Source organism: Bidens hawaiensis, unplaced genomic scaffold, assembly GCF_021521415.1.
Source record: "Bidens hawaiensis isolate Kalapana, Puna unplaced genomic scaffold, B.hawaiensis_p1.1 tig00021180_1, whole genome shotgun sequence".
Classification (NCBI taxonomy): Eukaryota; Viridiplantae; Streptophyta; class Magnoliopsida; order Asterales; family Asteraceae; genus Bidens; species Bidens hawaiensis.
In genome coordinates, this window is record NW_027493274.1 from 128,018 (window position 1) to 144,405 (window position 16,388).

Consider the following 16,388-nt stretch of genomic DNA (forward strand, 5'->3'; position numbering starts at 1 on the left):
GTAATTATGTAAATCACAGACAAAAGAGCACATGATCACGATTTGATCCTTAAATCTTTTGTTTTAAATTACCTGTTCATGCTAATATTAAATACGTGAAACACAATTGTCGTAGCTACAGTATTATATGATAAAAAAATTATTTTCCTTTTAAAAAATGTTCAAAGAGATTGTATACATTTAAACTTAAATACAACACCATTACAATTTATGGCTCTTGTTCTATTACTTGAATCACAAAATAAAAGTAAAATATAGTCAAATCAAACTAAATATTACTTAAATACTGGAATTATTAAAACAATCCGACTTATCTTCTAATTAAGATGTATAAACCTATGATAAACCTTTTGGTTTAATGGTATGGAGGTGATCATTATGGCTTGAGTCGAAACCTAACTCAAGGGGTTTTTTTCAAAGTGGAGGGTCTCCTCCTTGCTGATATTCCTGAACGAGTCAGACCTGAAACGTCAAAATCAATACAAACGGTTAACATCCTATTTCAGAAATACTTATTTGGGTATTGAGGGTTACTTTCAAACTCTGTTAAAAAGAAGGAGATGTATAAACCTTAAAAATTGTTTTTAACTTTTTATCAACAATTTTTTTTTCTATTAAGTTTGTATCTCTTACATACAAATGCATTTATATATAAATATATAAAACAATTAAACTAGTTTATTCTTTTTTTTCCTTTTGAAGTTTATAACCATTTATTTACGCACGTATAAATTCATGTGTAGGTAAAATAGCATTTTTGAGTTGCACATACATATGCCATATACATAAATCAAATGTTATTTTGAGCAAACATCAATAAAGTTACTCGGAAGAAGAATTGAGCAAATTGAAATTACCTTTACGTTTCCATCTACTCCGATGAAGACACCATTATTTTTGCGTCTCGTCAAGCGGAGGTGAGAAAATGTGTCATTGAAGTCCGTCTGTAGCAACAAATTGATTGTTTCAGATGTGTTAACAACCCTGCAAGTAAATATAGAACTAAAGAAGTAGAATATAGAACTAAAGAAGTGGAGGGCACATGCAATGGGTAAATACACGCGTATCACAACAACGAGTGTACAACAACATAAGCAGGAAGAACAAAATTTCGAAACACAATCCTCCCACTGTTGTTATCATATAAATTTATTTATAGACAAATATATATTTGATCTCCACTATTTTTTGTTATATAAAATTACCCCTCAAATTAAATTACAAGACAAAGGGAAGACCAAGCGTACTCAGGTCACGTTGTGGCGTTTTGGAGTGGAAACACTGCCCCCTCCCCCTGGCTTTTTGGCTTGGCGTTTTGGGCCAAGCGTTTCCCATAAAAACGCGAAGTTGACACGGATTTTGATAAAATTGTGTGCGGGGAGGGGAGAGAGAGAGGAATATATGTAATTATTGTAGGGAAGTTGTGGCGTTTTGTCTACACCACTTGTTACAAAACTCTCTGTTACTAACGGGAATAACACATGGCGCAAAATACCATGTCACGTTTTGATCTAATAAAATTAAAATGAAAACTTGTCTTTAAAATTGTGAGAAATAATAATAATTTCCAATCCAATTAGCCAATAAAGCATCAGCCAGTAAAGCAGGAAATAAAGCAGGCCCCGGTGGTTTAGGTTAAAACTTAAAAGCTGCGTGTCTGTTTTCTTCCAAAAGGTCAACCACATCTCCCTCTCTTCACTTTCAAACCATCCTCCAAGTTAACTGTAACAATATTAATAATAATAATTCTGTAAGTCATATTCATTGATCTACCTAATCCTCTTCGATTTAATTTAATTCAATTCCGATCCGTACACTACATACTAACTGCAACTGATCTTCACTTGTTGCCTTATTTCTTTTCAGATTTTCATGCGATTTCAATAAAAACAGCAGCGATTAAGTGAAACAGTAGTAGTAGACAGGTATGGAGAGCTATTTGAATGATAATTTTGAGGTGAAGCCGAAGAACTCATCGGAGGAAGCGTTAGAGCGATGGAGGAAGCTCTGCTGGCTGGTGAAGAATAAGAAACGCCGGTTTCGGTTCACGGCTAATCTCTCGAAGCGGTTCGAAGCCCGTGCCATTCAGCGATCTAATCTGGTATATGTTTTATTATTATTTAGCCTTTTTGTGATGAGTTGAAACTGAATCTGGTGAGCTGTAGCTGTGTAACTGATTAATTGAGTTGATTAAATTAAACTAATTGTATTCTAAGTATATAAACTATGAAGCATTGTATATGACTTCATTAGGCTCGATTACTATCACGATTCAACGAATACGTGTTGTTGTAACTTGTAAGTCAACAGCTTCATAGTAGAGATATCAGTTAGATGAGGGAATGGATCTACTGATCTAGCTATAACGGGGCTTAAATTGACAGAATCTACTTGGAAGCTTGGTTTTAAAAAATGCGAGCCGTTTCTAGACGTTTTTAGGCTTTGAAAACTCAGGCAAGGGCTACGTGTACGCGTTGTTGTCTATGTACAATTGAATAAGCTTTGTGTACAATGAGAAGTTGCATCTCTTTTTACTCTGTTACGTAGGATCCTTTTTGTCAAGTAAATTAATCATAAGGTAGTGTTTGGAAAATGAGATCATGATTTGTAGATTTAGACCTAAGCTGTAGGTTTTCCGGCTTTGGTTTACAAACTGTGTAGCATTTGGAGGAATAAGTTTTGTTGTAGTTGAACAACTTCATAGTAGAGGCATCTAGGGAATGGATCTAGCTATAACGGGGCTTAAATTGACAAGATTCTCATACAAGGAAGTTTAATCAATAAAATGCTATTTGGAAGGTTGGTTTTTGAAAGCACGAGGCTATCAGAGGCGTTTAGGTCCCGAAAGCTGTGGCACAAGCTTTGGAGGTGTCACTCTTTGTACACCAAATAAGCTTTATATATAACTAGAGTTGCATAATCTTTTATCCATTCATAATTTCTTCATCGATTTAGTTGTTTTAACATATCACCCTCCCACATACCCTCATTCTGACCAGTTTTGACCAAGCCTGGAAGTAGTAGTCACTAATTTATTAAACATTTAGGTTGGTTGAATATTAGGTGTTTCTTGCATTTATTTTTAAATCATGCTCTGAAATCTAAATTTGATATTGGTGACATGAGGTTTTCTTATACAGGCTTGTTGTATATCTTAATTATAACAAAGCTTGTGTGGATCTAGCTTTAAAATGAGATTTACTCGGCAGAACAAAGATGTATACGTCACTATGCAATGTTTACTATTTATAAAAGTGCATATATATAAAATTGATCATGCTCACAAGTCATGATTTTTAAATGATTCTAGTATGAGTACTCAAGTGATTGAACTTTGATAAGGTAACCTATAGACCTTCGGTTTGAATCCCACTCTTCTGTGCTTCCTAATGAATCGCCATGGACATGTCAATGAATGTGCCACATCCCACATAAGCTTGTATCTTGGATATGGTGGTTATGCCTTCTAAAAGTAATAATAAATACATAATCCTTGTAACACAGAGATGCTGAACATCTATCTACCTACTCTTAATAGTTTCTTCTTCTGAAGATTTCTCCATCTCCTATATGATCACCAGACACTAATTTGTTATGACAATATTGATAACAAAGAGTCTGATAAAGTTTTGAGTTCTGAGAAACACAATCCTCTGGCTACCATCTTTTATAGCTTCTGATTGATGTAATCTGTGCTTATGATGCATTTAAACTTGTAGGAGAGTCTAAGAACCTTGATGCTGGTTTCACATGCAGCAATTCAATTTCTCAGTGGTATGCATCTTGAATATTCAAAATCCTCTTTTCATCAGTGTAAGAGTCTTTATGTTAACATCTACCCGACTTCTTCCAGGCATAACCTACAGTGTACCTGAAGAAGTCAAAGCTGCAGGATTTCAAATAGGTCCTATTGAATTAGGGTCAATAGTTGAAGGCCGCAATTCAGAAAAGCTAAAAGCTCATGATGGTGTTGAAGGCATTGTCAAAAAGATCGCCACATCAACCGCCACCGGAATCTCTACTTTAGAGGATTTACTCAACAAAAGAAAAAACATTTATGGAATCAATCAATTCACCGAGAGCCCATCAAAAGGTTTCTTGGTTTATGTATGGGAAGCTCTTCAAGACACAACATTAATGATACTAGGTTTATGTGCATTCGTGTCTTTGGTTGTTGGCATTACAATGGAAGGCTGGCCAAAGGGTGCTCATGATGGTCTCGGGATTGTTGCAAGTATTTTACTCGTCGTATTCGTTACCGCCACAAGTGATTATCGACAGTCGTTACAGTTTAAAGATCTGGATAAAGAGAAAAAGAAAATTACCATTCAAGTTACTAGAAACGGTTGCAGACAAAAGATTTCTATATACGAGCTTCTTGTCGGTGATATCGTTCATCTTGCTGTTGGTGATCAAGTTCCTGCTGACGGACTATTTGTTTCTGGTTTCTCGTTATTGATAAACGAATCTAGTTTAACAGGCGAAAGTGATCCCAGAGTTGTAACTGCTGAGAACCCGTTTTTATTATCTGGAACGAAAGTTCAAAACGGTTCGTGTAAGATGGTAGTTACCACAGTTGGAATGAGAACCCAATGGGGAAAGTTAATGGCAACTTTAAGTGAAGGTGGAGATGATGAGACCCCATTACAAGTTAAGTTAAACGGGGTAGCAACAATTATTGGGAAAATTGGACTGTTTTTTGCAGTTATAACTTTTGCGGTTTTGGTGCAAGGACTGTTTGTACGCAAGATGCAAGAAGGGTCCCACTGGATTTGGTCTGGGGATGATGCACTTGAGATGCTTGAATACTTTGCTATTGCAGTTACAATTGTGGTGGTTGCAGTGCCAGAGGGGTTACCGTTAGCGGTGACATTAAGTCTTGCATTTGCTATGAAAAAGATGATGAACGATCGAGCTCTTGTTCGCCACCTGGCAGCTTGTGAAACCATGGGTTCTGCTACTAATATCTGCAGTGACAAAACTGGAACTTTAACTACAAATCACATGACACTTGTGAAAACATGGATTTGTGGAGAAATTAAGGAAGTGAAATCAGCTTCAACGTTTTATTCCACAATTCCTGATTCAGTTGTTAAAATCTTAGTTGAATCGATATTTAATAATACAGGTGGAGAAGTAGTTAATACTGATAAAAACACTACTGAAATTCTTGGTTCACCAACTGAAACAGCTCTTTTGAAATTTGGTCTTAAGCTTAAAGAAAAACAAACCAAGGTTCAAAAGTCAAAGCTGGTCAAAGTTGAACCGTTTAACTCTGAAAAGAAACGTATGGCGGTCGTTCTAGAACTCGCTGACGGAAGTTTCCGGGCCCACTGCAAGGGTGCTTCTGAAATTATTTTAGCTGCATGTGATAAAGTCTTGAACGAAAATGGTGAGATTGTTACTCTTGATAAAGAATTAAACAACCATTTGAAGAATATGATTGAACTATTAGCCAATGAAGCTCTTAGAACCCTTTGCCTTTGCTACAAGGAATTGGGAAATGAATTTAATTCCAAAGATCCGATTTCATTTGAGGGGTATACTTTAATTGGGATTGTGAGCATCAAAGATCCTGTTCGTCCAGGTGTGAAGGAATCTGTTGCAATATGCAGATCTGCTGGTATTACCGTGCGTATGGTCACAGGTGATAATATTAACACTGCAAAAGCTATTGCTAGAGAATGTGGGATTTTAACAGATGATGGAATAGCCATTGAAGGTCCAGACTTTCGTGAAAAGACCGAGGAAGAGTTGTTTAAAATTATTCCTAAAATTCAGGTGCTTCTGTGTTCCTTAATGTTATTTTATTTTCAAACTTAGTTGAGTGAATTTAATTTAAATTACTTTTGAAAATTTATCAAGGTGATGGCAAGATCTTCTCCAATGGATAAGCATACACTTGTGAAACAGTTAAGAACAACATTTGAGGAGGTAGTTGCTGTGACCGGAGATGGTACAAATGATGCTCCAGCACTTCATGAAGCAGATATTGGACTTGCAATGGGAATTGCAGGGACAGAGGTAACAATTTGGTTATTCTACTCTTATCGGATGAAACATTATTCAAATCTAATAGTTTATTACCTGTTTGAATTATCCAGGTGGCGAAAGAGAGTGCTGATGTCATCATTCTAGACGATAATTTCTCTACAATTGTGACCGTGGCAAAGTGGGGTCGCTCAGTTTATGTGAACATACAGAAGTTTGTTCAGTTTCAGCTGACTGTGAATGTTGTCGCCTTAATTGTCAACTTTTCGTCTGCCTGTCTGACAGGTAATCACGCAAGTTAAATTTTTTTAAGTTAGATATTTTTTTTAAATTCACCTTTATGTGTTCAGGAAGTGCTCCTTTGACTGCTGTTCAGCTACTATGGGTAAACATGATAATGGATACGCTGGGAGCACTTGCGTTAGCTACTGAACCTCCTACTGATGAATTAATGGAGCGACAACCAGTCGGAAGAAAAGGAAACTTTATAACAAATGTTATGTGGAGAAACATTATGGGACAATCATTATATCAATTTGTAGTCATATGGTACCTTCAGACCAAAGGAAAATCAGCCTTTCACCTTGACAGCTCAGATTCAGATTTGGTTCTCAACACACTCATCTTCAACTCGTTCGTGTTTTGTCAGGTTAGTTAAATATAAATCTGTTCCAAAATTGTTAAATAAATAAGTTTATGTGTTTTATATATTTATGTTTGTTATGAAATGAAGGTGTTCAATGAGATAAGCTCAAGGGAGATGGAGAAAATAGATGTGTTTAAAGGGATGCTGAAAAACTATGTGTTTCTGGCGGTTTTGACATGCACAGTCATCTTCCAGATTATAATAATTGAATTTTTGGGTACTTTTGCAAACACAAGTCCTCTGACTCTGGCCCAGTGGTTTGTGAGTGTCATGATTGGGTTTCTGGGGATGCCTATTGCTGCTGCTGTGAAGATGATTCCTGTTGGGTCAAGATAGAAGGTTATAGACACAATTTAAACGCGGTTTTATTATATTGTGTAAGCTTTTGCCATCAAGCTATTTTGTTGATTGCAGATTTAGTACTTGGTTTGACATATTTTGATCTCACATGGTTGAAATTACATTTTAAAGTTTTGATGGCTTATGACTGTTTGACCTGGAATGGGGTCAACAAAGTTAAAAGTTTAGAATATTTTCAAATGCTCTTAGCATGCTAATAGTTTTGTGTTACAAAAATTGGTTTATCTTTTCTATATTGAATACTGAATGCTCTATGTTGGTGATTTTAGTAAGTCATTTTGATCAAACCGGATTTGTAAAAGACCTACGAAAAAGAATCTTAAAAACATTGATACGAGTTTGATGTTAGGTACATCCTCGTATAAACATCAACAGAAACCGAGATTAACAATTTGGTCAATCAGTGGCAAGGGGGACTCGTAGTAGTTTATCGTTACTGCTTGTGTTTAGTGGTAACTTGGACCAACAAGTGGTAACTACAAACAATATGGGGTTTATGTTGAGCAGTTTTACTGAAGAGTTACAACGTTTTAACAAATCTATGTGGTGATTCTTCGAAAGTACTTTTCCCAACTTTGGTACAAGGTTTTCATCATAGAACTTGCATATTCGTTTAAATATATCTGTAGTAACCAAAATCTAAAATAAAAATAATAACAATAAATCAGCCGGTGTCCCGATGATTGAGTGCTATGTGCCTTATGTCCAAGGCTTGATGCAAAACTACTATCGAGCCGGGGGTCTCACCGGAAGCAGCCTCTCTATCCCTATGGGATAGAGGTAAGGCTGTCTACATCTTACCCTCCTCAGACCCTACCATAGCATTGCTATTGGTGGGATATACTGAGTACGATGATGATGATGATGATGATGATGATGATGATTACTGTTTTAGTTTAATTGAAAATATCTTTTATAAATTTAAAACTCTTATAAGATGTGTTATTTGAAAGGCCTATTAATAATTAATAAAACATACAAAAGTGTTACCATAACAATATAATCTATAGTTAAATATAGTAAGTACTAAGCATGAATTAAAGCAAACGAATTAACTGTTTCTATATAAATATATAATAAATCACGAACATAATATATATATATATATATATATATATATATTATATACACACATATACACATGTGAAGAACTAATAGAAGTTTAGAAGTTTAAATATAACTCTAATTATAAAATGACTCGTATGTAGATAAACAAACAACTCCAACACAAGTTAGTATTGCTTTGAAACATTAAAGGTACAGATCCTTACCCCACTCTTCATTGTTTTTATATTCAATTGATATAAACCAGTTGAGTTAATATATATTTTTTATAACTCCTCACGTCTTTGAATTATCAATTCACTTGAATGTCCGTTGAATTTTAATTCTGATTAAACATTGGATTTAGCTTTCATGTCATGCGATATTATTATGTTTGGTTATACTCATTATCACATGTTCCGATATATGTTACGAAAATATGTTTGCTATGAGTTATATGAATAAGTTCATTTGTATTCCGATACCCTGAGTGTCGCTTCTTGTGGAGTGTCCCACGAGCATGTTGTTGCGGCACCGACAACATGTGCACCACCCGTGACGGTGAGATCAGTTCACGGCGTCTCTTAAGTACAAGTGGTACATATGACTATTAGGAGGCGTATGGATCGGTCCTAGAATTAATATTAAGGAGATCGATGGATAGCGGGTATGCCAACTCGCCATCTCATGTGATAAATATGCAGGAGTAGCTACCTGTATGTTGTCACGTTTTATGTTCGCTCATGGGTACATACGTATGATACGATTTATTTTCATTATGTTACTTTGCATCGTATCATTATCATAAGTTCAATCCAAATAACGTTTCATTAAGTCGTTTTGAGCCTATTATTCCGTACTGAGCATTCGGCTCATTCCGTTATTATTTTTTTCAGGTACACAGGTTACTATGGGCGGGGTTAAGAGAGAAGAATAAAGAATGAGGATCATAATAAAATATCTTTTGACCGTAATAGTTTGTAAAATAGCCTTAAGTTTACCTTATCTAATGTATTATAAGTTTGACAAGTAAAAAAATAAAATCATGTCTTTTGTTCAGAAACAATGTTTATTGTGACACGTCAGCCCAATTTAGGCCGGGGTGTTACAATATCTATTAAATGATCCGATTTGAAGTTTTGAGAATACCGTCAAAATATTTGAAAGCTGAAAATTTGCCAAACACGAGTTAGAGAGAGATTCAGACTTTTACGAAGCCTAAAACTTGAACTTTTTTATATTAAACAGTTTATTAAAAAGAATGTTTTTAGTTCAATCGCTTGTCTTATTGATTACAGCCTCCAGTCGATTGGTTAGTTCTTATCCTTATAGTGTGTAACCGCACCGACTAGAATTCCATTATAAAAGCTAGTTTTAAACATGAAAGTATGGATCATTCATATGGGAATCTAATATGCGATATGATTATAAAGAATACCAGCTGATATCTTTTTTAGTTTCTAGTTCATTGACCAATAACTCAAATGGACTACTATGGTTTTTCATAATTCGTTGTTCCTTTGCATCTAACAATCTTAGATATCAGGTTCTTTCAAAGCATTGAGTATGTCAATATTGCTTATAGTGAATGCAATGCTTCGTTTCATTATTACCATCTCCTTTGATACCTTAACATCTTGTTTCACATTTTGACCACTCTTTTTATGAATGAGAACACTCATAATTAGTAATTTGTTTTTCTCTACTTCTTCTATAATAAGACACTTTACATGAAACTTAACTAAACCTGACATCTTAACGTAACAAACCTTCGTTTTATTATCATTTAACATACCTAATTGAGGTTACAACTTGTAGTCGTCTTATTTATTTATTGTTATTTTAAAATCTTTTTAAGAAAAAAAACTAGAAACACATGCACGAACTTCATGGGTTAGATATGAAAAAATGATTTCTCTAGAAAATATGACCAAAGTCTTGTCGGAAAAGATGACAAACCGTCTTGATAGAGAAGATTAGGTCTTGATAGAGAAGATTACCAGACTTCATTGTCATTAACACTTTACAAGTTGAAATTGATTACCTTTTGTGATATGCAATTTATTCCAACATAATTTCATTTTTCTAAATCATGTTGCAATACTAAAGAAGGAGGTTAATGTTATCATCTCAATTCATTCAATACTCGAAATTCGGGAGAGGAAAAATCAACAACAAATGATTAATATAGCACATGCACTCTATCATCCTTTTTCATACAAACTCTAATATCAACATGTACCAAACTTTAGTTACCATTTTATGGAACTTAACCAACCATCAAAACACCTCCTTAAAATATTTACAAGTTTAACCTATACGTCTATGTTTACAAATCCACGTTTTCAACTAAATTGCTGTGTACCTTAGTTCTTACGCAATGAATACGTTTTCTAGCCACCAATGTGTATTTTAATATTAAACTACTTTTACATATATTAAAATATATGAAAACATAGGTTTATGCTAAAACAAGTTGTATAGCAAAATAACCAGTTGAAAGAACAACCACCACCATAGTTATTCATGGATGCTCTAACACTTTTCAACCTAAATATCCCATCACAATCATTTTTTCAGTAATCACACACCTTATAGTTTTTACCTAACAAATAAACACCCGAACAAATTTATAAGACTTTTAAGCATACATTATAATTAATTATTTGATTACTAGAATCTAAAATAATATATATATATATATATATATATATATATATATATATATGAATTTCTAGTATTCAGATAAACTTTTCCTAGATTTATATGAATACAAAAATTAGAAAAAAAGAGTAACAAACATCGATTTCTCTTTCTCTCTCATAAATAAAAAGCACTTCTAATAAAAAATGCAATACAAACAACAAAGCATAAACTATAATCCAAGTGAATATATAGAAAATGAATAGTGAATTTGTAAGGGACACAAATCTTGATAAATAATATATAATAAATGTTACTGTTTGCTTTAATTTATATATATATATAATTTAACATAAAACCACCTAATTTTAATTCTATCTTACTCAACTTTCATATACACTATGGTAAGGCTGTAAGAATAAGAAATTTTATTATTTTTCAAAAACCAACAAAAGAATTTATTAGAAAAAAATCTAGTAAGAGGCTAGACACTTCAAATACAACCATCAAACAACAAAACAAACACCATAAAACATAATGCCTAGTGTCAAACACATACCAATTGGTGTCTAGCTAGGTTGGATAAGGCTTGGGCTTTTCTATGGGAGGTCTCAAGTTCGAATCCCACTACGGGCGGCCTTGAGGTACCCGTGACCAATGAAGTTCTACTAAGACAGGGAAGCCGTAGTGGCGCGAGTTCGATCCTGAGGGTCGGCCCAGATCTGTCGCGGACTGAATGGAGGTGTTTTACCGGCGTCATACCTCTTGCGGGGTGGGGTGATGGGTATCCAAATGGGTACCGGGGTAAGGGTTCCCTCCTCCAACCCTTTTTTTTAGTGTCGAACACATCAGTCCTCCCCCTTCAAACACCTAATTACACCCGAAACATACACCAATCATACCAAGACACTCCAACTAGAAAACTAAGCACTTTTACTTCTTCCACTATGTTAGCAAGGTGCACCAGATCTTCTCTATGTATCAAAACATTCATTCTCACAACAAGACAAACAATTTACACACTTTAAATGTTAAATTTTAAGCGGGTGAATTAAGAACACGAACACGAGATTTGTAGAACTCTCTAAGACTCTTTTATTAAGAAACGACTAACAGGAAAAACTTAATAATTATATATATAAACCCATGGTTCCTAATCCTATACTAACTCAAATACAAAATTTGAATCCAAATACAATTAAATTAAAGATAAGACTGACTTATCTATAGGGGAAGGATCATGCGAGAAGTCAAGTTACAGCGAGAAGTGCGAGAAATTAATCTGGACCATTAATTATGTGTAATCAATGGATTAGAAAAGTTATGGCAAACTTGTAATTATGAAGATATTAATCTACCAATATTTTAATAAAAAGGGTAGTTTATTATTTTGTTTTTTAGACTTTTCAAAGCGAAACTTAAGTCAATAATAGCATTTATGTGATATTATTACTAACTAATTGAAAGTTACCTTTAAATTTTATTAATTATTATTTTTTGATTGATGTTATTTATTAAACTAATGTTAAATAAATATAACTTCAATCATATTTCTCCATATGCGTTAAATATTATATATTACCTACACCAATTTATATATTATAAACACATGCATATTAATGTATTGTGTAGGTGGAATCACGATTGCGTATGTGAAAATGTTACAATTGTAGGCTATTAACATGATTTGTTATTTATTATATGTAGTATAATATGAAAAAATAAAAAAAATAATATATTTTGTAGGTTCATATATGTACTGTGTATCAAGTATTTTGAATTTTATATGTGTGATTTGTATCGTGTGTAGGTTCATTTACGAACTGTGTAGGCTCATATATTACTGTGTAGGTGGTATTTCCAATGATGTATGTATATTTTTTCATCTTGTGTAGGTTTATTTATGTATTGTATAGACTCGCATATGTACTATGTAGGTTGTATTTTGAATTGTGTACGTGTAATTTTATTCATGTGTATGTTAATTTATGTACTGTGTAATTTGTCAGCGCTATTGAATTTAAGAACTATTATATGGATAAATGTATGAAATTCAGATTACGGGATTGAATTTCATAAAATATAATAAAAAATAATATTTAATATAGGTTGATTTGGCTATATTTTAAAAAATAAAAAGACAAATTGATTATAACTTTTCCATACATTATGACTTACCAAATATGAAAAGATGCACCTTTTACTATAACACTCTTTTCATTAAATAAATGACAAAATAAAAGAAAAAATGTGATTGGTTGAATTTATTTATTGTACTTCTCGCAATAAGAAACACTTATGAAATGAACCTAATTCCTTATCTATAATCATAAACTTATTATTATTATTATTATATTAAATACTCTTCAAGATTCTTGAAGTATTTAATATGAGTTGGTGTTGAACACGCTTAACATTGAACACGTTAAAAATATGTAAATTATGATATTTAGTTTCTTTTAATAGATTCATACAAATCGATTAAAAAAATTAGATTCGTACAAATCTCCAACAAATTTTAAAAAATGTATCGTGTCTGTTCCAAAAATGTTCGTTAGTTTCTAACAATTTAATGAACAATTCATTTACTTTTTACCACATTAAAACAAAAAAATATTTCAATATTTATTTTCTTTTACGGATTCACACAAATCAATTAAAAAAAATAAAAAATTCAAACAAATCTCCAACAAATAAAAAAAACCGGTGGTCGTAAGTTTGCGGCTAAATTTAGGGTAATCCAACGCGTAGGGCTTACATTCATTCAATCAACCCAAATACGGCACCGTTTAACACCAACACGCAACCTAAAACAAACACGTGATCCCCAAATCCAATGGCCAGGATCTCTCCATAGCCTTCGGGTCCTGTTGTTTCTCACACGCCTTGCGAATATTCCGGACCATTCATCTCGAATATTATTATTAACAACTTCCTCCACACAACCTCAAATAATTATAAAACAAAACAACTCTTGTTCCAAACTCTCTATTCTTAATCTCCCCAAACCTAGAAAACCCTTTGATGGATTGTTTGTCTCTCGCTTATTATCATTATTATTATTCGACAATTCACTTCAAATATTCAACAATTCACTTCAAAAGTTTTCGTCTTCATAGTCAACCTTGTAGTTCCTTCTAGCGATTATTAATAACAATTTCAATCGGACCTGTCACTAATGGGTAAACAACGTAAGTGGCTATTCTTAAATCTTAATTACCCGATTAACAATTTTAATTGTGTAATTGTTTACGCTTAATATGTTTAATTGATTCTAGGGTTTCGTCCAATTCAACCCAATTTGGGGTTTTTTTTAAAATTGGGTGTATGATTATTAAACTATTAAATTAATTGATGTTGAATTGGGGTTTAACAGGTAGTTCACAGCGTAAGGATGCTGCAATGCTTGATAGCGATGACACCGATAGCATGAGTAGTTCATCGTCTACGATTCGGTCCGATTATGTTTTGACTTCGGGTATGGAGGATGTGCAGCTTGAAGACAGTGTGTTGGATCAAAGCTTAGTTGCTTTGTATGAGAAAAGGTAGTTAATTCATTACTTGAATTAATTGTTTATTAATTAATTATCGATATTGAATTTATTGTTCTTGTGTTTTTAAAGAGGGTCCACGAGGGAGAAGGCGTTGGCGGATATTATCGAGGCGTTTAGTAGCAGCTTACCGCACGAGTTTGTTGAGAAAAAGTAAGGATTATGTGTTATTAAAGTATTTAAACAAGTTCTTAAGTTTATATTATTATAGTGGATTGAAGTTTTTGTTGTGTTTTGTTATTATAGATTTGCAACATTGTTGCATCAATGCTTGAATTCCGTTAAGGGTCTGCAAAAGAGATAGCGTTAGCGTCTCATGCCATCGGTATATAACTTTATTTTCATTTATTTAAATTAAATTAACCCGCTATTGAGGTTTATAAAACAATGTTCAATTTGTATAGGATTGCTAGCTCTAACTGCTGGCCCGGGTGAAAAAGCGCAAGAAATATTAGAAGAATCGGTTTCTCCTTTTTTGGAGTCTCTGAGATCTCGTTCTGAAGCATCAAAGATAGCATCGGTATATATTTAATTATTTATATACTGTTATACATTTAATTATTACTTAATATTTTTTTTCCATAAAATTGATTTGTAGTTACTGGAGGGATTGGCTGTGATTGCTTTTGTTGGTGGAAAAGAACCTGAAGAAACCGAGAGATGTATGCAAATAATGTGGCAAGTGGTCCACCTGAAACTCGGCCCCAATGTATGTCTTCCGTTTTTTTTATCTAATTATATTAATGTAACCGTTGTTTAACTAACTTTTGAAAAATCGTTATGATTTAGGTGGTTGCCACTAAGCCATCACCCGGAATAATAACAGCTGTCGTATCTGCTTGGTCGTTTCTTCTTACAACAATGGACGGGTGGTCGCTTGATCCTAAAAGTTGGCAAGAGTAAGTAAATTCCAATTTTACCCCTTTGGTTTGTGTTCTTTTATTCGTTACACACTTAAATGCTAACCTTTTTTAATAAATTCAGGCCGATTTCGTACTTTTCGACTCTTTTAGAGAAGGACGACAGATCGGTGAGAATTGCAGCTGGTGAAGCGCTTGCTCTGATATATGAGATGGGGAGTTTGGAAAAGTTTTGTGGGTCTTCTAAAGTTGTTAGTGACGGTTCCGTTAATGGTGACAGTTCTCGGGACGTTAATTATATACACGGTATGAGAACCAAAGTGTTGAATCAAGTGCGGGACCTTTCTGCTGAGGCAGGCGGGAAGGGTTCTGCCAAAAAGGATCTTAATAATCAGCGTAACACTTTCCGAGATATTTTGGAATTTCTTGAGGTACTTTTAATTGGTTCTTTATAATCACTAGTATGCATGTTTAATGATGTCAATTGGTTCTTATTGTTATTATTTTTGATATCTAGGACGGTTATGCCCCTGAAACCTCTGTGAAGATCGGTGGAGAATCGCTTACCACTACAACTTGGTCCCAACTAATTCAGGTTTGGTTTTGTGGCTTTTTTTTGGTTGGTGTTATTACATTTTTTTATTGTTTTCTAAGTTATATGTTTTTGACAGTTGAACTTTATAAAGCGATTTCTCAGTGGAGGATTTGTCAAGCACATGCAGGTTCGATTGTCTAGCTTTTTGTCACTTTTTATTATTTATTTATTTTTTATTTTGATCACTTGATATTAATAACCTTTTTTTAAATTGAACAGGAAAATGGATTTCTTCATGAAGTGTTTAGCTTCACACCGAAGAAAAAGCTTCTAACTGGTGCGGATCGTGTTACAGGGACCGACAAGGTTTGTTCATCCTCATGTTATTTATGAACTTTTATTGACTAATATATATCAAAAGATTAAAATTTATTCATTAACCAAATATTTTATTACAGAGGATGTATAGATCTCCTAACTCGATCCTTAACAAAGCAAGAACTCAGTTTCTGAACAAGCAGCGAATGATGTCTCAGGTCTATATATCCACACTTTGCTTTATTTTAATTATAAAAATGTTGTAAACGTTGTATAAATATTTTTGGTTGCAGGATAGAAACGCCGGACACTACGCATTGGGCGAGGATTAAAGTCTGCATATTCCTCATCTAAGATGGTTTATAAAATGATTATCGTCATGTTTAGTTAGCAATTCATTTGTGCAATTACAATGATTATTGTGTCTTATTCTTATACAC

At 33.6% G+C, this 16,388-nt stretch overlaps 1 protein-coding gene and 1 pseudogene across 2 annotated transcripts; both read left to right on the forward strand.

Annotated features, from left to right (window-relative positions):
* Positions 1-1,706: 1,706 nt before the first annotated feature.
* On the forward strand, positions 1,707-6,996 carry LOC143562867 (calcium-transporting ATPase 1-like). Its single transcript, XM_077050556.1, has 7 exons — positions 1,707-2,101; positions 3,720-3,774; positions 3,854-5,781; positions 5,866-6,024; positions 6,105-6,276; positions 6,342-6,640; positions 6,725-6,996. The coding sequence occupies exons 1-7, from the start codon at positions 1,928-1,930 to the stop codon at positions 6,971-6,973; spliced, it is 3,036 nt and encodes a 1,011-aa protein (XP_076906671.1). The 5' UTR covers positions 1,707-1,927; the 3' UTR covers positions 6,974-6,996.
* Positions 6,997-13,459: 6,463 nt separating this feature from the next.
* LOC143562869 (uncharacterized) lies at positions 13,460-16,366 on the forward strand (annotated as a pseudogene). The gene is made up of 13 exons (XR_013140567.1): positions 13,460-13,875; positions 14,061-14,229; positions 14,308-14,388; positions 14,482-14,560; positions 14,640-14,755; positions 14,834-14,944; positions 15,025-15,134; positions 15,220-15,526; positions 15,613-15,690; positions 15,767-15,817; positions 15,910-15,996; positions 16,089-16,166; positions 16,242-16,366. The product of XR_013140567.1 is annotated as an uncharacterized LOC143562869 (transcript).
* Positions 16,367-16,388: the final 22 nt, after the last annotated feature.

Coding starts and splice junctions, on each gene's coding strand:
- LOC143562867 (XM_077050556.1), top strand. CDS start 1,928: ATGGAGAGCTATTTGAATGATAATTTTGAGGTGAAGCCGAAGAACTCA. Junction 6,025..6,104: donor TGGGAATTGCAGGGACAGAG/GTAACAATTTGG, acceptor TGAATTATCCAG/GTGGCGAAAGAGAGTGCTGA. Junction 6,641..6,724: donor ACTCGTTCGTGTTTTGTCAG/GTTAGTTAAATA, acceptor TATGAAATGAAG/GTGTTCAATGAGATAAGCTC.